A 22640-nucleotide genomic window follows, 5' to 3' on the forward strand; every position below is an offset into this window, starting at 1 on the left:
CTATAACTGCAGCCTGTAGACATCAAAAATCTGCTTCTGAATGCACTGTGATGCCATTCCACAGGCCTCTTCACAAACAGGCCCACAGCTGGTAGGGAATGTAGGGAATCTGCATTCTAAATCCTGATTAGGGAGCAGCAACAAAGAAAGTCTTGACTGCCATGCATAAGATAATTTGATAGTTTAACAGCAAATTTATCTTCAAATATTGCACGTCTCATGTGTGCTATTTTTATGTATAGAAAAGTATGCACACATTTTGACCAGTTTTTATGGGAATAAAATACCAGCTTCATTATCTGCATAACACAATTTCTTTACTATAGATTTTATTTTGGTTAAAAACATTGTTTATTTGTGATTCTTTGCTTTACCTGTGCGTATTCATATTGTCACTTGCATTCACAATATAATATTTTTGAAGATCTGTTTTATTTTTAATTATGTCTGTGTGTGTGTGTGTGTGTGTGTGTGTGTGTGTGTGTGTGTGTGTGCATGTAAGTGTAGGTGCCCACAGAGGCCAGAAGAATGTGTTGAGATCCCTGAAGTTAGAGTTACCAGTGGTTGTGAGCCACTGAATATGAGTGAAACATAATTCATCTACAAAAATGTACACTTAACTGCTAATCATCCCTTTACCCCCTACAATATTGAATTTTTAAGTCTTGGTTACAGTAACACAATAAGATCAGACAATAAATTTCTTAATAATAAATTTTCCCAAATATTTTCTGGTTTTGCAATTTTGATTTAAAAATCTGTTATTAGACTGAACTGGTATTCCATATTCACTTTATTTATTGACAGACACACCCATCATTTAACTGCAAAACCTTTATTAATGGTGTCGCCTCACCAGTAGCCATTGCTTTTTTATGTTTTACAGGTTCAAAGAATTTTGGGTGTAAGGTTGAGGGAAATTAATGGAGAGCAACTGTTATCTCTTGTGAACAATAGCACATGAACCATCTTGCTATTTGGAGTGGTTCATAAACACACTTTAAGTAGCTATGTGTGTCCAATCACCTGCCTCGAGCAATCTTTTTAAAACAGTGACTCATGTTTTCTGATGTGAATGTCGCTGCTTCTTCAGCAGATTTCTGTCTCCTGGTTGGTTTGTGGTCAGTGATGGCAATGTTGAGGTCCCTATGGTATATGGGGTAAGTATTCTGATTTTCATATGTTCATTCTCAAGTTTCTTGAGAAGCAGAAAAATCAATATTTTTACGTTATGTGGATACATTAAGCCTTTATGTCTGAAGGGTTTATTGCAAAGTTACAATAAGCATAACCAAATAATAACAAGAGTGGTGGATACAGCATACAACAAGTGACCTGACTGCTGGTGCAGGAACAGGCAGACACTCCTAAGTAAAGCTGCCAGTCTCTATTGCCCAGACACACTTCATTCACATCTACTCTGTAAATCCCTACACGTCCCACCAACTCCACTGATTGGCATCCTGATGGCTTCGTGCTTCTCATAGGCCATAGTGTATGCCACTCAGCATAGGCCATGGCACAACTAGCTGCTGCACCCAGTGATGATGGAGGGCCACCAGAACAATGAGGGGCCATTTCTAGCTACTCGGGTCCATGTGTCCTCATTGTATCTGCCAGTGCCCTGCATGTGGCACTCCGAAGTGTTAAGAAAGGAAATAGGCTACACTTCAGTTTACTGTGTTACACTACTCAACTCAGTCAAGGGCCAGGCCTCTCACAACTTACTATGAAAGAGATGGCATTAGAGGTTCAACTACCTGGATTTCAAATTTGTTTTCAGTATCATCTGTCCTTATTCTGACCTTCACATGTATTCCCTACTCCTTCTCTACATGATCCTTCACACCAGCTTAATCACTTACCATTTTCTAAATGTGTTTACTACTTTCTATTAATGCTAAATAGAAAGAAAGTTCCAAAGAACAACTTTGCCCAACCTGGACCCTACTTATCAAAAATATTATGAATGACTTTAAACCAACATAGTATCTCGTAGTCTTTCCTTGACCCCTATCCAAAATGTTCTCATTAAGGTTTTTGGCAGCATAAAAACCACTCTGATGGCAATCAAACACACACCTTCACTTCAAGCAGAGATCTTACTGCGAGCTTAGGAGGGTCAGAGATGATCTTTTCCGCTTCACTCTGCCCAACAGTGCCACACGGCATCTTCCTCTGCAGGCATGCTGCTACTCACAACTGTTCATAGGACGAACTGATAAATGGCTAGCGATCCCTACTAAAGTGAAAAACGTGTACAGCCTTATGAAGAAAGAAAACATTATCTCAGTTTATTGGGGATGTTGAACCACAGGGAAAGATAGAATTTAAACCTGACTGAATCCTTTCATAATCCTTTCATAAGATCAGTCTGTTGCCTAAATTTTGGACCCACATAGATACTAAATAAGAACCATTTTGTTCCTTTCTATAAGTCTAACGTCCACTAAAAAAGAAGACTCAATAAAGATAGAAAGTGTGTGTGTGTGTGTGTGTGTGTGTGTGTGTGTGTGTGTATGCACATTTGCCTCAAAGAGATGTTCCACAAAGATTAACAGCAATGGTCACTCACAGGAGAGACAATGGGTTTGGAGGAGTATATAAACAATCCTTCATCCTTACTCTATAGATCCTCGATTGTTCTACTATTTTTATAACTACTATTATAAATTACAAAATGATCATTTTAAAAAAGAATTCTTAAGCTACACAGCACTATATATTGATACATAAACCTCCTTTAAGGAGTTATTGCAATGCTCAAGACATGAAGAGAATAGAATTTAGGCTGAATATTTTTCATGTGATATTCTCTGCAGTCATTTTTAAAAACCTTGTCAGAGTAAAACCTATATATGTGTTTATGCATATATATGTATGTATATATACATACACACACACACATACACACACACACACACACACACACACACACACACACACACAAAGGGAGCATGTGAAGGGGCCAGACCTGCAGATCCAAAGGTCCAGGATCTCCATGACACAAAGCAACAATAGTGTCTTAGTTAGGATTTCTATTGCTGTGACAAAACCCCATGACCAATGAGTAAGTTGGGGAGGAAAGGATTTATTAGGCTTACACTTTAGCATTACTGTTCATCACTGAAGGAAGTCAGGAAAGAAACTCAAAACATGGCAGGATTCTGGAGGCTGGAGTTGATGCAGAGGCCATAGAGGGGAGCTGCTTACTGGCTTGCTTCCCCTGGCTTGCTCAGCCCAACTTCTTACAAAACCCAGAACCAGCAGCACAGGGATGGCACTACCCACCATGGGCTGGGCCCTTCCCTTTTGATCACTAATTGAGAAAATGCCTTACAGCTGGGTCTCAAGGAGGCATTTCCTCAGCTGAGGCTCCTTCCTCTCCTATGACTCTAGCTTGTGTCAAGGTGACACACAAAACCACCCAGTACAAATAAGATATCCAAGGGCAGGCCCATTGAGGGCCCATTATCCGTAGGGTAGCAGAAGCCAGAGGCCTTGAACCAGACCAATGACTCTTTGCAATGAACACTTACAAGTAAAGATGTGTGGACTAAATAGTGTTCTGCGTGACTCATTGGGCCACACTGCAGCTACCATACCAAGATTTATTTATTTATTTGTTTGTTTGTTTATTTATTTATTTATTTTTGCTTGTTTTGGTTTTTGTTTTTTTGGTTTCACTTTTAAATTTTGTTTTGGGGGGTGAGGTTGCAAGGGCAGAAGGCAGAAGTGAGGGGCCAGGAAGGTGAGTTGCTTAGGGATACATGATGTGAAATCCATGGAGAATCAATAAAAAAATTAAAAATAAAATAAAAAATGAGAGAAAAATTTAAAACAGGAGTAAAGTGGAAAACATTGAAAATATAGATGTTGTCTAAGTTCTTTGAAGACCATATACTTCTCACGTAAAATATTTATAATTTAAAAATCAGTAAATTCATAGATTTATGATAAAAAATCCATTGTGATTGAAATCAGGATAGCTATTAAAATGTTTAATTATTTAAGGACCAAGGAAGTACTAGCCATAAAACAAAATGAAAGCCGATCTGGAAAGCAGAGAGACTGAAAGAGTGAAAATTAAAAAGCGAATTCTGTCTGTTCTCAGTGCTACTGAGGGACCCCAGCCAATGGCTATAAACCCATTGGGAGATAAATGTAAAGTTTGTGTAATTACCGTGAACCCGAAGGCAGACTCAGTATTTATATATCACCTGGGAAGCTTTGTAAGTCAGGCACATAAAACCAAAGTACCAGGGGGTTATTAAAATACTATTTCCTGTTGTATTGCAGAACCCAGGAAGAGAACAAACATACCGATTACTTGCATGGCTGGTTCCACGTCTGTTGTGGCCTCTTCCAACATGGACAGTAGCTTGGCTGATATCTGGTGCACAGATTCGATGTTGCTAAACAAGCCCTCCACGTCCAGCCTGTCAACCTGAAGAAGCAGAATCTCTGAGCACCAGCGGATGGGAAGAGAACTATTGTGTGCACCATACTTCCTCCTGCTAAACAGCAAGGATTTTTAACTGCCAGCCCATGCCACTACCCTCACCCTGCTCTGTGAACATGCTCATTCAGGACTTCTAAATGTAAATGTATAGATTTTCATCAAGGAAATTAAGATGATGTATTATACCTCTGTCTTAAACACCACCAACAAAAACATTTGACTTGAGTGTGTAGCAGAATTTCTTAATAGAAACCAGATTGGGAAGGTTTAGACCTAATGGTATTTTTATAACTGCCCTTTATGCAGGTATGTACCACCGAACTTAGAATATTTTACTGTCGGGCTGGAGAGATGGCTCAGTGGTTAAGAGCACTTGCTGCTCTTCTGGAAGACCCGAGTTCAAATCCAAGCACCCACATCAGACTGCCCATAACTTCCTGTAACTCCAGCTCCTAGATCTGACACCTTCTTCTGGCCTTTGTGGGTACCTGAATACATATGTCATAACACACACAAACATAGAAAAATTAAAAATAGAGTATTTTACTGCTCTCACAGAAACATGACCTTATCTTTTTCAAATAACTATTTTTAAAGCTGTTTTAAACCACAGATGTTTTAGAAGAGATAAATGTGCTGGGCTACTCCTTGCTCCTTTCCTTTGAAATAAATATACTAATTAAGGATTGCCATGTGTTATAATTTCAGGATGAGTCTCAAAAATCGCTGTGATCATTCTTATACTCTATGCTTATCATAAAATCTTATTTATTCATCTTTCATCAGCTATTCCCTAGATGCCTTCTGTGTCCTAGGAAATGCAACGGAAGAGAGATCTTATCTTAGGGAGTGACTAGTAGAGAGAGGGACAGCTGATTGCATTCAACAATCTGAGTTTGGTGAGAAATGCAGTGACTTGGTCTTGGTTTTTAAAAGTATTTCTTCTTTCATAGTTAAATTATGTTTATTCAGGGTCCAACTACATTGGTGTAGAATCATCTGAGGTTAGTATACAACAAAGAACAGGAACTGGTTCCATTTGTCCATAATTTATTATGCTTGAGGTTGTGGATAGCCAGGTGATTAGTAAGCTTGGCATGGAGGAGCTTCAAAGGTAATGAGCAGAACTGTTGAGAAAGGTCATCAAAATCAGAAGAGAGAGACATACAAGTCCAGTTGAGGAAAGAGGGCCAATAAGTTAAGGGAGGTTAGTAACAGTGGGCATAAGCAAGAGATAGACCTGGGAGCCAGGTGTTGGCTTAGTGGGTAAAGCACAGTAAAGTGCTTGCTGTGTGAGCAAGATGACGTGTCTGGATCCTTGGCATCTTCTTAAATAGCAAGATGCGGTAATGTATGCTTGTAATTTCAGCACGAGCCTGGCAAAGACAGGAGAATCCCTGTGGCTCACTGGTCAGCCAGTGTAGCCTGATAGGACCCAGAAGCTCCAGATTGCACTATAGCAGTGTTCTCAGCCTTCCTAATGCTTCGACCCTTTCATACAGTTCCTTATGTTGTGGTGTGACCACCAACCACATAATTATTTTTGCTGCTACTTCATAATGCAATTTTGCTGCTGTAAGGAACTATGATGTAAACATCTGTGTTCCACGATGGTCTTAGGTGACTCCTGTGAAAGGGTCATTCAAACTCCCCAAACGGGTTGTGACTCAGATGTTGAAAACAGCTGTTTTTTGAGTTTGTCTAAAACAAGGGGGGCAGTGAAGAACTATCAAGGAAGAGATGCTCACCTCCCTCCTTTCACTCTGGCTTCCATTCACACAAGTGTAGGTGAGTGTATCTGCACACATATGCATAACACACACACACACACACCACACACACACACACACACACACACACACACACACACACACACACACAGAAGATTGGGGAGGCAGAGGGAGGGAGGAGAAGGAGGGAGGGAGGGAAAGAGGGAGAGAGAGAGAGAGAGAGAGAGAGAGAGAGAGAGAGAGAGAGAGAGAGCAAGAGACAGAGACAGAGACAGAGACAAGAGAGGATGATGTGGTTCTTCCAATGAAGGCTAAAGATTTTGTCATCAAAGTCTATTAGAGCAGGGGGGAGGAAAACACTGTGTTGGTCTTCTTAATGCTGTTCCTTTGAGACCAGTCAGTGTGTTCTTCATAGTGTACATGCGTGCTATTTTGGCAAGCACATTCTGTCTCCAAAGTTGAAAGAATGATTTCACAGTGAAGCTTTGTCAAACATTATGACTATGTCCATTATTTCTTATGCTACACAGCTATACTCCATACATTTATTTCACTCATCCCTGAGAAATTCCTTGTTCTCAGGTCTTCAACACTGTCCTCAAGATAACTCCCAAATTCACTTGTTAGCAAATCCATACAATTGCCTATTTCAATCTAAAATTAGACAGCCTTTTTCCCACTACTTTTTTTGTCCTTGTTTTGTTCTTAGGCAGGGTTTTTCTATACATGGCCCTGGATATCCTGGAATTCACTATGTTGTCCAGGCTGGCCTTGAACTCACAGAGATCCACGTGGCTCTGCCTCCTGAGTGCTGGGATTAAAGGCATGCATCAGCATGCCCAGCTTTTCCAACTACTTTTATGTATTCTGAGTTTATTAGGACTGAGTGTGTAGGTCAGGTGTAAAGTGCTTACATAGTGAGCATGAAGTCCTAAATTTGGGTCTAGCTCTGAAATATATTGCTGAAGTAAATTATCTGCATCTCCACATTAATTACTACATTGCAATTGCAATCAATACTGGCTTTTAGGGTCTTTAATCCAGGGTCTCCAAGAATATACCTTCACCAAGTATTCACTTAGGAGGAAAGGATACATGTGGCTCTTTTGCACAGAATCTAGGAATGTTTGGGGCTTCTGTTTTCTATATTATGAAGCATATTTAATATTATACAAAATGCTTAGAAACACGTGACAGCTATTGGCTTATGTTAGTTAACATGCATGAAATTATCATTTAATAATTTATTATCAACTGGTCAGAACCATACGGACCTATTACACTATTTGCTTACTATGTCAGGTAGAAATAAAATGTCACTTCTTTTAAATGTACTGGTTGTGATTTCTTTGACATATACCCTGAGAGGTGTGACGCTTTAATTTCCTCGTCACCTGCTTTATAAGATAGTGAGTAGATGTACTTCATACAGTGTGCCCATGTTATTTTATTGTGCTGTGCAATCTTGAGTTTATCGGTTTGAAGTGTTGTTAACTTTTTTCTTTCATACGCCTCTCCATCTTCTCTGTGAAGTATGAGCCATCTTGAAGTGAGGTTATACATGGAGGTTAAGACAGATCCAACACCATGACCTTGCAGTCCTACACCCTCATAAAGATCAGCAAACGCCACTCACAGTTAGTCATCCTCCCCAAACTTCCTCAGTTTCTGCTGACTTTTCACCAAGTTTTCACTTCTACCTTCTATTTGCCAAGGTCACTATCCTGTATATCTAATTTAGATTACAAATCCATTTAGCAAGAATCTAATACTACATTCTATCTATAATCTTAGCTCAGTGCAACAAATTCTGAACAACAGAAACTTAGTTTTTTAATTCCATTTCTTCCTGAAGGATAGAAAGGATTAAAACATCAATTGGCCTGGTTTCAATCCTATCACCACGGGCCCTTGGGGATTCTGTGAATCATAAAACGAATTCACATCCAGGCACGGCTGTGCCAAGGAACAAACAAACATCTGGTCCAAATCAGCTTTTAAAAGTGATAGATGGTTTTACGATTACTATTATAAATTCATGGAAACATCCACATATATTTATTAATTGTTTGCTCAAAACGGGCAAAGTACTTAGAGCTTAAAATCAAATTCTACTTTAAATGAATTAAAATTTACTTTTGAAAAAAAGTTTGAGAAAGCACTATTCTAAGACAAATCAACAGTAGTTGTTCAGATCTATGAAACATAGACATTAAAGCTCACTGTTTATTTAACAATTTAATGTGTTGTTTTGCAGACGTGTTCATCATGGGATATACTTCAAACAGAAAGTTCCCATCACATTCAAACCATTACAAAAATTTAAAACCAGATAGTATGATAACTCTACTTGTTCTTTTTTGTTCAAGGGTACTTCAGCTGCCTATTGTATTTTATAGTTTCATAAAAATTTTAGCATTGTTTTTTCTATTTCTGAGAAAATATCTTTGGAGTTTTGATATTGTATGTATTGTATGGACAGTTTGAGGATAGTATTTTTTTGGTTCAGTAATACTTGCTGTATTTCCATTTATCCATGCAATCTTCAAATTCTTACTAATATTTTAGAGTTTTCAGTGATTTTTTTTAAATATACTGTAATGTCGGGCGGTGGTGGTGCATGCCTTTAATCCCAGCACCAGGGAAGCAGAGGCAGGCAGATCTCTGTGAGTTCAAGGCCAGCCTGGTGTACAAATTGTGAGTTCCAGGACAGGCTCTAAAGCTACACAGAGAAACCCTGTCTCAAAAAACAAAACAAAACAAAATATGCTGTAACATTTTAGTAAACAAACTAGTATAGTACCAACATAAATATACACACATATCCCATTAAGCAAAACAGGAAGCCCAGAAGCAGACCTACGCATTTATGGTCAATTGATTTCAGCAAACAATGACGAAAGGACAATTTCTTCATTAATGTGCTAAGAAAACTGACCAATCACTGCAAAAATCAATTCAAAATAGACTAAAGGCTCAAACGTAAAACAACCATAGTCAAAATGGACCAAAGAAAATACTAATATCCAGAAAGTATTTGTCAAAATGCTCAATATAAATCATTACAAAAATGAAGAATAAAATTACAATGACTTATCAGTTCACATCAGTTCACATCTGTTAGAATAGTTATTATTATTACTTTTTTTTTTTGCTGACCTCAAACTCACAGAGATCCACCTGGCTCTGCCTCCTGAGTGCTGGGATTAAAGGCATGTGCCACGCCACCAGGCTAGAATAGTTATTGTTGAAAGGATAAACAGTAACAAGTATCGGTAGAGATATGGAGGGAAGGAAATGCCATGCATTGTTGGTGGGAAAGAAAATTAATTTATCCACTATGGAGAACTGTGTGGAGGTGACATGATCCAGGACCTCACTTCTAAATTATATCCAAGGGAACCGAAATCAGAATGCCAACCAAAGCACTGCAATGTCATGCTCCTTCTGTCATTCACAAATACAAGAAATAAACATCTACCTGTATATCAATAGATAAATGGATAATGAAATTATAGTATAAATGGATAAAGTATTATAGCCCAGTGGTATACTACAGGTCCTTAAAAAAAAAATAATGAGGTATTGATCTGCTGGAGCACATGAAGGGACCTGACCCACAGATCCAAAGCTGCAGGATCTCTACAACACAGGGCAACAACCGGATATCCAGAAAGAGCCCCAGTGAGGGCCCAGCATGACTAGTGTAGTAGAAACCAGGGGCCTCGAACCAGACTGATGACTCTTTGTAATGAACACTTACAAGTAAAGACATATGGACAAAGGGGTTTACTCTGTGAGTCACTATGACACACTACAGCTTCCATGACAAGATTTTTAATTTCCCCCCCACTTTTTCTCTTAAACTTTGTTATATTTGGGGGGAGGAGGTAGAGTGCTGGGGTGGGGGCAGATGTGAAGTGACGGGGAAATGAATGGGATCAAGACGCGTGATGTAAAAGACACATTGAATAAATAAAAAGAAAAAAATAATGAAATCTGTCATTTGCGACAACGTGGATGAACTTGGGAATTATAGTAACTAAAATAAATTAGTTGCAGCATAAATGTCACATGGTTTACTTAAAAAGTACAACAATGTCAAACTTACAGAATAGAGAGAAAAACTACCCCAGAGGCTAGGAGGTGGTCCTTTGGGAGTTTCAAAGTCATAAAGTTTTCCTTAAAGGAACAAGTTCAAGAGATCCATTGTTTATCATACATAATATGATATATACCTGAAAATTGTTGAGAGAGTACATTTTTAGTGTTCTCATCATACACACAAAGACACATTGCTGAGGCGATGTAGCCATTTCATAACGTAAGTGTATATAAAGATATCATGCTTCTAACAATAAATACATGTGATATTTTGTTTTTCAATTAAAAAGTAAAATTTTAAAAGATTGAATCTGTAGCAATATGTGTATGATATATATGTATATATGTCCAAATATAAAATTCTCAGTAAAGGAGAATAGACTTATGAAATTACATTAATTCAAAGATTATAAGAACTGATATAGAATTACTTTGTACCCCACAGGAACCGGACAATTCATTCCTTGATTTTCCTTTTTTTACATCATGGTCTAATATCTTCATTTACTCAAAAAATGCTTTGTTCTCACATAACACGCTATCCATTTAAATCAAATCTGGTAAGGCTTATATCTGTCTGGGTGTTTTGTCATCTCTCTGCCCTTTCTTTTGCATTTGAGAGGAGTGGCAAGAACCATAGATCCTTAATGTTATCCGATTCTGCTGGAATTCTCCGATCACTCCCCTCTTTTTGCTGTGTCTTTTTACCAGTCAGTCTGGGTGTTACCAGGTGTATGTGCTACAGTCTGAATGTTTACAATTTCCCCCTTCCCAATTCATATTCAGATCTTACATTCAAAGTAATTGGATTAGGAGATGAGCTCTGTGGTGGTTTGAATCAGAAATGTCCCTCATAGGCTCAGGTATTTGAACATCTGATTCCCAGTTGGTGGAGCTGCTGGAAGAGGCTATGGGGCCCTTAGGAGGCAGAGCTTTGCTGGGAAATACATCACTATGGGCAGCAGGCATTGAGTGCTTACAGCCTTATCTCCTGTTTTCTCTCTGCTTTCTGTTTGTGGGTTAAAGATGCAGTATCTTAGCTTTCTACTCTGGCAAGTCTTCCCTGCCATGATGGACATGTCTTTTAGAACTGTAAGTCAAAATAAACTTTTTCTTTGTAAGTCACTTTTGGTCATGATGTTTTATTGTGTGGTTTTGTTTTTGAAATTTTAGCATGATAAACTATGGCATAAGTGCATTCTTTTTTATGTTTTATTTTTATTTGAAGAATTCCATACAGTATATTTTAACCATATTCTTTCCTCTCCCCTAACACCCCCCAGAGCCTTCCCCACATCTGTACCCACCCATCTTCATGGTCATGGTGTTTTGTCACAGCAATAAAAAATAACTGGTACAAGGCCTTTGTGAGATTGTTTGTTCATTGGGGTGGTATCCCCATGAGTGAGATTAGTAACTTTATAAGATACCTGGGAGATGCTCCTTGTATTTTTTTGTTATGTAGAGTTATAATTACAAGGCAACTGTCTAGGAACAGCTCCATCACCAGACATTGAATCTACTGGTGCCTTAATTCTAGACTTACAAATTTGTGGAATGTGAGAAACAAAGTTCTCTTATTTAAGCCACTGTTTTTGGCATTTTGCTATCATAAATAGATAAAATGTGACTGCCTGGTTTTTTTCAATTATCTTTGTGCAGAACATTGATGTAGTAAAGGCTATGGAGAGAGGAAAGCAATGCCTGACAATATCATGTTATCCCCCGGATCTATCTTTGCCAAAGCAAGAAATCTTTCCCATGTAAACCCACTGGCAGTGTTTACTTAATCTAATTTGGATTTTATTTTTATCACATAACCAAATGGGTCTTACATAATTTTAATTCTCAGCCAAAACTTATGTCCTCCAAGGAAGATTTCATGCTTATTGTTATTATTAGCTAATTATTAGAATTAGTCTCTTTTTTCCTCTCATACCTTTATCAGTCTTTCAAAATTATTTTAATTATATAACTTTATAGAAGAATGTAGTAATTTAATATATGCATACACTGTGTATATGTCAAATTGGGCTAGTTAATGCTTCCACGTCCTTAAAACTTAAAAAAAAAATCTGATTAACAGGTAATGATTATACTTCCTCACACTTTGGGGCACAGTATGATATTGCAATACATGCATGGAGCATGTATGAATTAAATCAGAGCATAACATTGCTGTCTCTTTATTACTTTGTGTTTGGAGACTTCAGGCTATTCTCTTCTAGTTACTCATAAAATATATAATACATTACTGTGAACTCAGCTCCCTCCCTACTGATGTTCCTCTGAAACTAGAATTTACTAGTTCTAATTGCTTAGGAGTACACATGATCTATACTCCTATGAACCTTGCTCCCAACCTTCCAGCCTCTAGTCAGCATTGTTCTACATGCAATGTGAGAGGGATCATGAAATGCCCACATGTGAGAGGGAACATGCAGAACTGGTCTTTCTGTGTCTGATTTATTTCTCTCAACATTATGTCCCCTATCCTATCTACTTTCCTGAAAATAAGAGAATGACATTATTTTTTTAATGGTTGAATAAAGCCATTGGGTATGTATAAACCACTTTTTCTTGACTTATTTGCTGTGGTTTAAGTGTGAATGTCCCTCATAGGCTCATAAATTTGCATACTTGGCCCCCAGCTATTAGTACAGCTAAGGAGATAGAGTCTTGCTAGAGCAAGATCACTGTGGGGTGGGCTTTGAGGTTTTATAGCATGGCACCATTTTCTGTACATTTCCTGTTTCACTGTTTTGCAGATTTGCACACCAGTCACCGTGCCTTCGCAGATATGATGACCATCCCTTCTCAAACTATAAACCAGAATATGCTACCTTAAGTTGCTTCTTGTCAAATATTTGGCTGCAGCAATGAGAAAAGTTAGGTTATATACTATTGGTCTATTTATGGACACCAGGGTTGATTAATTCTCAGCTATTGTGCAAAATAGAGCAACAAAAGCAGGCATGCAAATGTTACTGATATCCTTCCCTTTGAATATACTCCCAGAAGAGAGATTATGGGTCATACGGTAGATCAGTTAGTTTCTTAAGGAACCTCATTGCTGTTCTTATGGTTCTGCCCCAACTCACACTGCCACCAGGAGTGTGTGAGATGTCTCCTTTTCCCTACTTGCAGTTTATTTTCTTTTTGATAACAGTCTTCTGACTGAGGTGAGGTGATGCCAAATTGTATTTTTTACCTGCATTTCTGTCCTCATTAATGAAGTTGGGCATTTTTAATAAGTTTGTTGGCTAACTGAATTTCTTCTTTGAGAAATAGTTATCCATTCTTTGCCCAATTTTAAATGAATTATATTTTTGTTATTGAATTTTTAAAGTCCCTTAGATACTCTGCATTGCAGTCTTTTGTCAGATTGATAAGTTACAGTGATTCTCCTCATTTTACAGATTTGTCTTTACTCCCTTGATGTTTCCTTTGCTTGTCCATGGCTGTTCAATGTATTACTCTGTTTCTATTAAGGCCTACATATAGACACATGTATATTATACTTACATATAAGGCATACACATAGTATATTTATACTGATGTTCATTACATACATTATAAATGTTACAGGGTGTAATTATTAGTTTCCTGTCTTGCTGTCAACCCTGAGTTTTCTCAAAATATTTGCCTTCCTGAGCTTTTCTAATGTCCCACTGTGTCTAAAACAGTGCTGCTGTGTGTACACAGTTAGTCAATAAAAAGTTGGCCATTTAAATGGAGTTTCTACAATTAAAAAATACTTTTGTGGAAGTCTGTAAATATTCTTTTTATCATTCCACTTGGTTCTGAGTAACAAAATAGGCAAATATCAAAAGTAGTTCAAGAAAAAAAATCTAGTTTGATTCTTTAAAATACCATATTAAGTGAATATTTTGTAATGTCCTACTTAGATCTGGCTACAAAGGCAAACTGTGGTGTCTAGTTTGGCTGCTTTTATTATGTGGGTAATTTACTGACAGAAGCGAGTCTCCTCCTTAGTTTATACTTGTCAAGTGTCTATTTATTCTTTTCTGTTTAGTAACAAACACTTGAAATGGGTGACTCAGTTTAAGTCAAACAAGTCATAAGGAAAGCAGCTAAACATTCTCAGGAAGCATACAAACGCCAACCAAAGACTGGAAAAAAGTCTAGAAACAGACTCTTGGAAAAATGTTATTTGCACAGAAGTTGTTTATATGCCTTGCAGAAAATTAAGGATGTATAGATAAAAGAAAGCAAATACAATCACTCATCATTCACTACAACAGTAACCACTGATATTTTTAGGTATAATCTTCAGAACTCTGTGTGGGGTGGGGTCAGGGTTGGGTGGCTGCAGGTGTACATCTGTTCAAAGGAACTGTATAGTTCAATTAGAGTTTAAAAAATCTTCAAACTTCACATAAACATTGTTTCCTGCCATCAATTCCCTCATTTGCACTGTTGAATGAAAAGATTATGTGGAAACACTGTGGACTTCTGTTGCAGAATATTTGTTTAACTATGTAAAGATGTGTTGCATTTATTTAACTATGTAAAGATGTGTTACATTTGTTTAATTATGTAAAGATGTGTTGCTGTTTTACCTTGCCTGTCTAAGGCACCTGACTGATCTAATAAAAAGCTGAATGACCAATAGTGAGGGAGGAGGTATAGGTGGAACTTTTAGGCAGGGAGAGTAAGGAGGAGGAGGAATTTAGGCTCAGGGGAGAAAGAAAAAGAGATGACGGAGACGCCAGGTCAGTCAGCCAGAAGGGGAGGAAGCAGGAAAGTAGGACATACAGAATGAAAGGTAAAAAGCCCTGAGGCAAAATGTAAAAGTGGTAGTGGGACAAGCCTAAGCTAAGGCCGAACATTCATCATTAATAATAAGTATCTGTGTCTTTATTTGGGAGCTGGTTAGCAGCCCAAAGAAAATTCCAACTACAGCCTTCTTTGTCAAGTTGCTGTTTTTACTATTGTAAGTACACTTGGATCCATCCTTGTTCATTCCTGTGATTATTTCCTTCTGACACCGTTCATAAACAGAATGCTGAGTTTAGGTTACTAATATTTGTAGGGATTCTAACAAGTTCTGGGGGAAGGGGTGGAGAGCCAGCTCAGCAGTTAAGAGCACTTCCCGTAGAATCATGAGAACTAGAGTTCAGATCCCAGTACACACATGATGATCTGAGTGTCCCACAAAGGCCTGTACCTCCAGCTCCAATGAGGGCAGAGACAGGAGGATCTTTTGGCCTTGCTAGCTTCCAGCCTAGCTGAACAACAGCAAAAAATATATGAGCTAGCTTCAGGGAAAGACCCTGACTCAAAGGAATAGGCAGAGAGTGATAGAGACAGATACTAAACATGCTTCTGGACTTTGCATGTGCATATGGGTACACATACCCACACACATATGCATATATATACTTCCATACACAGACCTTAATTAATTAATCAATCTTTTTAAAAACAAGTTTTAACAAGTCATGAATATTGAGTTTCTTAATGCTCGGTTATTGCAAACCTGATCTCGATTTTTATTTTACGTTTCTAATTTTATTACGACAATCATGCCACTTCAGAGTCCCAGATACATGCACATGATGTATACACAATGCCTATAGAACACAAAAGAAAGTAAATAATGTTGCTTTTGAAAAACAGGGTAATTATTTTCAACCAAATGCTTCTGGAATCTAAGCTAGAAAAGTTTTAGTGCTTCTATTTGGAGCAATTTTGCAATAAATGTAGAATCGCCGCGCGGTGGTGGCGCACGCCTTTAATCCCAGCACTCGGGAGGCAGAGCCAGGCGGATCTCTGTGAGTTCAAGGCCAGCCTGGGCTACCAAGTGAGTTCCAGGAGAGGCACAAAGCTACACAGAGAAACCTTGTCTCAAAAAACCAAAATAAATAAATAAATAAATAAATAAATAAATAAATAAATAAATAAATAAATAAAAATAAATGTGGAATCAAGTAAAGTCCAATTTGGATTTTTTCCACTTATCCTAGCTATTAGTATTACTATTTAAATGGGGTGTCATCTGAATTGGCCTAACAGATCTTTGGTTTCATGCCCTTCTCTAAAGAAGTTCCAGGTATTGACTTATAATGAGTCCTGGATGCATGCATACACTCGCACATTCCAATATTAACTCAGACACTCTTAAAGTCCCATGATGTTTCAATTGAAGTAAGTACACTTGGAGAGGAACAGAGCAGGAGATACATGAAATGCAGACTTGAGAAGGAGAGCTCCAGGGCGGACATCCTGAGCTGAAAGAACTAGCTTTTAGTAAGGAGGAAGAAACAGAGGAGGGGAACGCTTACAGAACAGAAATCACAGTGAGTGGGAAAAGCGAATGTTGGCACGGAGCCCTGGCAAGCACCGTGCTTGGATGATTCTCTAATTACTGTGGCATTTACTTAGACAGTTGGCTTCTAGATTACAAAGCCTTTCGGGGTAAACTAGCCATTATTTCATCGGGTTTCTCAAAACTGCTGATTTGTATGTGTGAAATTTCTTGCAGAGAAACTAGATTCTAAGTGGCTAATTAAGTCATCCTATGAGCTGAGTTAATATCACAGCTAGTCTTGTAGCTAAGCAGCCAAGTTACCCAATGACCACCGAAGTACTCTGGGAGAGAAGTTCAGAATTGGACAGACTGACATAGCACAGAAAAAATGAAGCTCTGGGGGGGAAATCTCAGTGAAGGAGGAGGGATGGAGCCAAGGAAGTAATTAAAGACCAGATCAGGGACTGGTCAGACTCGAGGAGTCCTGAGTAAGGAAGCCCACTCCAGAGCCTTTTGACTAAGAACAGAATATTAAAGTGCTTGCAGTGATACTCTTGGGGTGAGGGTGGGGGTTGCCTGAGCAACTAGGAGGATGGAGCTGCCATTTACTGAGATGAAACAGACTGCAAGGCCAGTGTGCACTGCTGTAAGTGAATACCGGAAGCTGGGCAATTTATAAAGAACAGAGATATACGTATTATAGTTCTAGAGTGTGGGAAATCTACCATTAAGAGGCTTGGAGCTGGTGATATCAGTCCTCTGTCATCCCATGCAAGAAAGTGTAAGAGAAGAAGAAAATGCATGAAAGAGAGGTTTAAACCCACCGGGCTTTAAGAGCTTTAATCCCACCGGGAGAGCAGAGCCCCTGGTAACAAATTACCTCTACCAACACTGTTGCATTGAGAATTAAGTGTCCAACACATGAACTTCAGGAAATGTATGTAACTGGAGAAGGGAGACGTGTTCAAGGGAACCAGGAAATTAATTCTGGGCATGTTGAATTTGAGATGTCATGTAGTCATGAAGCGATTTGAGCAAGAGGTCAGATAAACAGAACAGGACTTCAGGTCAACCTCAGGGCTGAGGCTGGCCAAGCATCAGAATGCAGCTAATTTATAGCCATGGAGCCAGATCAGATGCCCTGTGGACGGCTGTAGACTAAGAGAACCAAATCTAAGCCCTGAACTACACTAGTGTTCGGAGATGATGTCAAACCACAGGGGGTGGGGGGGCAGCAGCAGTCTGTGGTTTCTGTTGAATGCAGCAAATAGGTCAGGGAAGCAAACACTTCCTCTGCTAATGTCTAAAGCAATTGTTTGCTGCATAACTAATTAGCATAACTAATCATGAACTGCCTTCTGTCATGACCATTTCTAATGTCATCTTGAAATACGTTGATAATTGCTCTTTGTGCATCAATGTGCTTAGGAGGCATTTTCTTGACCTCTTACCCACTCTTCTAGGTCAGGATCGCGACAGATATTCACGTGCTATCCATGCAGAGTTCAGTAGCAGGCATTAGGAGCACTAGGGTCTTGACAAACATTAGCCATCTTGTTTGTATATATCACAGTCTCCATGAAATAGTGCCCCATCAATCCGTCTGGAAGGGATATGTCCCTTCTCTGAACTCCAACTGCACCTATCAATCACTGTCTTGCTTTACAGTTTCTCATAACTGTAAGAAACCTATCACCTCTGATGACTGGTTCTAAGGGATCTTTTTTATAATAGGAACTGAATTTCATATGACTTTGTATACTTCCATGACCTAAAACTCATTAATTCACTGATTCATGAAGCCATCAACCTTGTCTGTGCCTAAAGTGCTGATTGAAAGTCATTACTAACAAAAACTTATTTTCCCCATGTTTTTCCTTCCTGACCCCCTGCTATTTTTGTTTGTTTTTATTTTTTGTACTGGAGATTGAACTTGAGGCTTTATTTATGCCTAGCAAGTGCTCTACCATTGAGGTACATTCCTTATTATTACTATTATTTTTAATTTGGAGACAAGGTCTCACTACTTTGCCAGTGCTTGACTTGAACTCATTATGCAGCCTAGGCAAGTCTTAACCTTGCAATACTCCTCACCTGGTGGATTACAGATGTGTACCACCATGTCTAGGTTACTATTTTTTCCCTTAACTGAACATTCACTTTCCTTGCTCCAGGGTTACTCTCTGAGATCTGAAATTTATGGCTCTTGTACTGACACACATGTCTACATTGATCTACATCCAAGTAAGCCAGCCACAAGTTCACAAGCTTTTCATTCAGGATGGTTAGGCGCTCATTATCATAATCATAGCCAGTGGATTTTCACTGCTTACCCTCCACAATTAAAAGCAATTGAAATGGTTGTATGTGCATCTCCGTTCTAGGAGGTGAAGTAATGGGTGCAGGGTCAACCACCTTCCCAGGCTGAATGGGATGTTCCTGGGTTTTAAAGCAGATTTGTATATCACATCTCTAATTTTCAGTTCCGAGCATTCCAATATCTGCATAGAACTGGGAAATTTGTTTAGTTATCTTTTCATTGGTCCAGTGAGTTCTGACTGAACTATAGATTAGAAAAATTAGAGGTAACTACATTCACCCTCAACGTAGCTTAGAGGAGGTTTATAAACGTAACAGTAAGAGAATAGTCTACATCAAAACCCAGTAATGCTGGGATTAAAAAAAAAAATTCTTTCATTTCTGAGAGGAGGGTTCCTGAACAAGCAATGATAAAGGAGTTCCCTCCAGGAAAAGAGGTTTCACTCACTAGAACATGGTGTATCACTTTCATCCTCAACTAATTCCGAATCCAATATGACAGCAAGCTATGTGTCTTCCAGGATGGCAAGACTGAAATGTCCCTCCTAGGGAGACAGAAAAGGAAAGGAAGCCTATGGCTAACTGTCAGCACTTGAGAGAGGCGGGGTGGATATGAGTACTAATGGATTCATTTTCTGTAGTTTTTAATTTTAAAATTTAATATCTTACAACTGTGACTTTCTTTCAAAACTCCTTTTTGTGTATTTATTTTAATTTTCTATGTATGCATGTGGGGTGAATGTGTATGTATGTGTCCAGGCACATGCTTGTGTGGAGATCAGAGGACAACTTCAGGTGTTCATCCTCACCTTCCACCAGGTCTTAAGTTGTCCCTCACTGTATACATCAGGATAGCTGTCCCTTGAGCTTCCGGGGAGTCACCCATCTCCACCTCCTGTCTCTCTTAGGGGCACTGGGATTTCAGATGTATGCTACTATGTGCAGCTTTATATGGTTCTGTGAAACCAAACGTGGGTCCTCACTTGCATGACAAGTAATTTTTGCCTCCTGAGCTATCTTTCCAGTCCGTAACTTGTCTCCAACAAACATCAGAACTTCTCCTACCAATGAGGTTTTAGGAATGGAAAGGTGGCTCAGCAGTTAAGAGCACTGGCTGCTCTTTCAGACGGTTCAGGTTCACTTCCCAGCATCTACATGGTGACTCACAATTATTTGTAACTCTAGTCCTAGGGGGTCTAGTGCCTTCTTCTAGCCTCCAAGGGCACCAGACATGTGCATGGTGCACAGACATACATGCAGGTAAAATACCCATACACATAAAATAAATAATAATACAATTTAAAAAGTAGAATAAAGCTTTAGAAAAGCAAAGAGGACTCCACTGAGTCCCCGAAGTCTCCCTTACTCCTTTCTCTCTGTCTCCCCCTTTCTCTGTCTGCCTCTGTCTGTCTGTCTGTCTGTCTGTCTCTCTCTCTCTTTCTGGCAGGGTCTCGGCGATCCAAGGCTGACTTAGAACTGTCTGCTGATGTAGCCAAGGATGACCTTCAACTTTGGATCCACCTGTCTCTATATTTTGAGTGCTAAAGTAACAGGTGTGTGCCACCACACCCAGTTTTCCACTGGTATTTTTTTCTCATTGTTTGGATTTCACAACAGGGCTTCAAGAATTTGGCCATATTGTAAAGGGTTATGGCCTAGATTTATGTGATAAGTATTGGATTTCACACAGAAGAGGCAGTTAAGTCTTAGCTTAAAAAAAAAAAACAAAGAAACAAACAAAAAAATGAAGCTCTAACATGGCCATATAAATCACAGGATTCACCATTGTGATGTCATATTACTAACCATGAAAATCAGTATTTCTAAAAATTCAAGCAATATTTGTACCAATATTTAAAGGCAATTTCCAGCAAGATTATAACATTTAAAGTCATCATAGTAGCTCAAAGATCTAGTATAAAGCAGAATCAGAAACTCAAGTGCATTTCTTTTGAACCATTGCTCCACTAACTTAGTTACAGAGTGCTGGCATTATTTTGTATTTTTCTCTCAATTCTATTTAATGTAATACCCCAGATTCATATTTTTTTTGCTCTCTTCTTCCTGGGCATGCTTTGTTTTTGTGTAATCATCCTGCCTTTGATCTCTGTATTTACTAAAGTCTATGAGGTCTTGTGATGGAGGAGTTTGGCCTCAGGAATGACTGAACTTTAAAAGGAAGAAGATTGAAGAGAAGGTGGAAGTGATAGGAGAAAGTGAGTTGACCTTTTCATAATGCAGAAAGATTTATGGGATTCTAATTATATCCTCAGAGATACACCAGATACATCGGGAGAGATACAATAAGAGATTATTATACATCATAATGCTTCTTCTACATAATCTAATGTGTGTCTGTAGACCTGAAAGCTCATTTCAACATCACTAAAAATCACAATAAAAATAATCAGAAGACTTGAAATAATGAACAAGATAAAAGAAAAAATTATCCTTTCATATAAAATTATGTATACATTTAAAAGGATGATTTAGGATGAGTGACAGGGAGGGAGACAGTGAAAATAATAGCATTAGATTTTAATTAAGCTTTTCATTTAGAAATAATCATAGATTTACATGTAATTGTAAAATGTAATATAACAGGATCTCACATGCCTTTTCTTGGGTTTCCTTAATGGCAATGGTTAGTAGAACTATAGTTCTAGTGCACTAGATTTTTGTGAGGTGGGGTAGGATAAGTTATAAGTGAAGTGTAATGATTGAACAATTAAGCCATGTCTAAAATACTCAACTAAGTCATTATACTTAGTTTAAGGTGGTGTCATGGAAGAAATGAGACTTTAGAAAGAAACTCACTTTAAGATTAAAGTTGTAGTCATTGGGCCAAAATGGACTATTTTACGTCTAGCATGCAACTTGGAAACTTTGGAACAGGAATGTGTATTGTAGCTGGACATCAGAAAAGAGAAAAAGAAAATATCTTGCAGATGCTTTTTAAGCAAAAGAAGTACAGAGTATTTTGATGGAGGCAACAACTAAAGAAAACAATTTGGACAAGAATTTTTTTCCATAAAATAAAAGCTCCTAACCAAACATTTATTCACATATAGTTCCTCTATTGATTATATAGATCAAATTTTAGCAAACAGCTTTGTGAAGCCTAATTATCTTTCCCCCTTCTGTGTCACCCAACTAACTGGAAAGCCTGAATATGTTTTGATCATTACTAGATAAAATGTTTCTGCTTGTTCTTTAATTCCATATTTTAGTGAACTGTCATAATAGTAATTTTGTCTTTTGTCCCACAACAGCAGCAAGATTGCATTGTGTTTCAAACTCTGATTCTTGTTATGAATAGTGGGCTGATCAGTTGGGCTAGGGAGAGAGGTGGGTAGGGGACCAGAAAGAACTAGGAGTTATTTCAGCTATGCATCCAAGCAGGCACTCTGAAACTGCATGCCAAGCAAGCAGTCCACCAGCTCTGCCATAAGACCACCGTGCGTTGTAGTGCTTCTGTCATTCATGTAGAAAGACAGATGGGAGCCAAATACATAGTTACAAACTAAGGGTTATGACAGGCATCAGAGATGCCCAGGCCAGTGGAAAGACTTGGAAGAGGCAGCAGGAAGTAGAATGCTTGGAGATGTCCAGAACACGTATTGAAACTCGTAGTATCCTTCCTATGGGACACAAACGGTTTTCTGTGGTGAGAAAGGAGCCATTAAAAGCCACAACCACCTCAAAAGGGACATAAAAGCCCTTCATTGAACTCAAACATAATAAGTATAGA

At 38.5% G+C, this 22640-nt stretch overlaps 1 protein-coding gene across 1 annotated transcript in view; it reads right to left on the reverse strand.

Moving 5' to 3' along the window:
• Arhgef38 (Rho guanine nucleotide exchange factor 38) overlaps positions 1-22640 on the reverse strand; it is a 117404-nt gene that overhangs the window by 56997 nt on the left and 37767 nt on the right. Inside the window, 1 exon segment of the mRNA XM_059266280.1 lies at positions 4324-4447. Within this exon segment, the coding sequence (XP_059122263.1) occupies positions 4324-4447 (124 nt within the window).

The sequence above is a fragment of the Peromyscus eremicus genome, chromosome 6 (assembly GCF_949786415.1).
Source record: "Peromyscus eremicus chromosome 6, PerEre_H2_v1, whole genome shotgun sequence".
NCBI classification, from domain to species: domain Eukaryota; kingdom Metazoa; phylum Chordata; class Mammalia; order Rodentia; family Cricetidae; genus Peromyscus; species Peromyscus eremicus.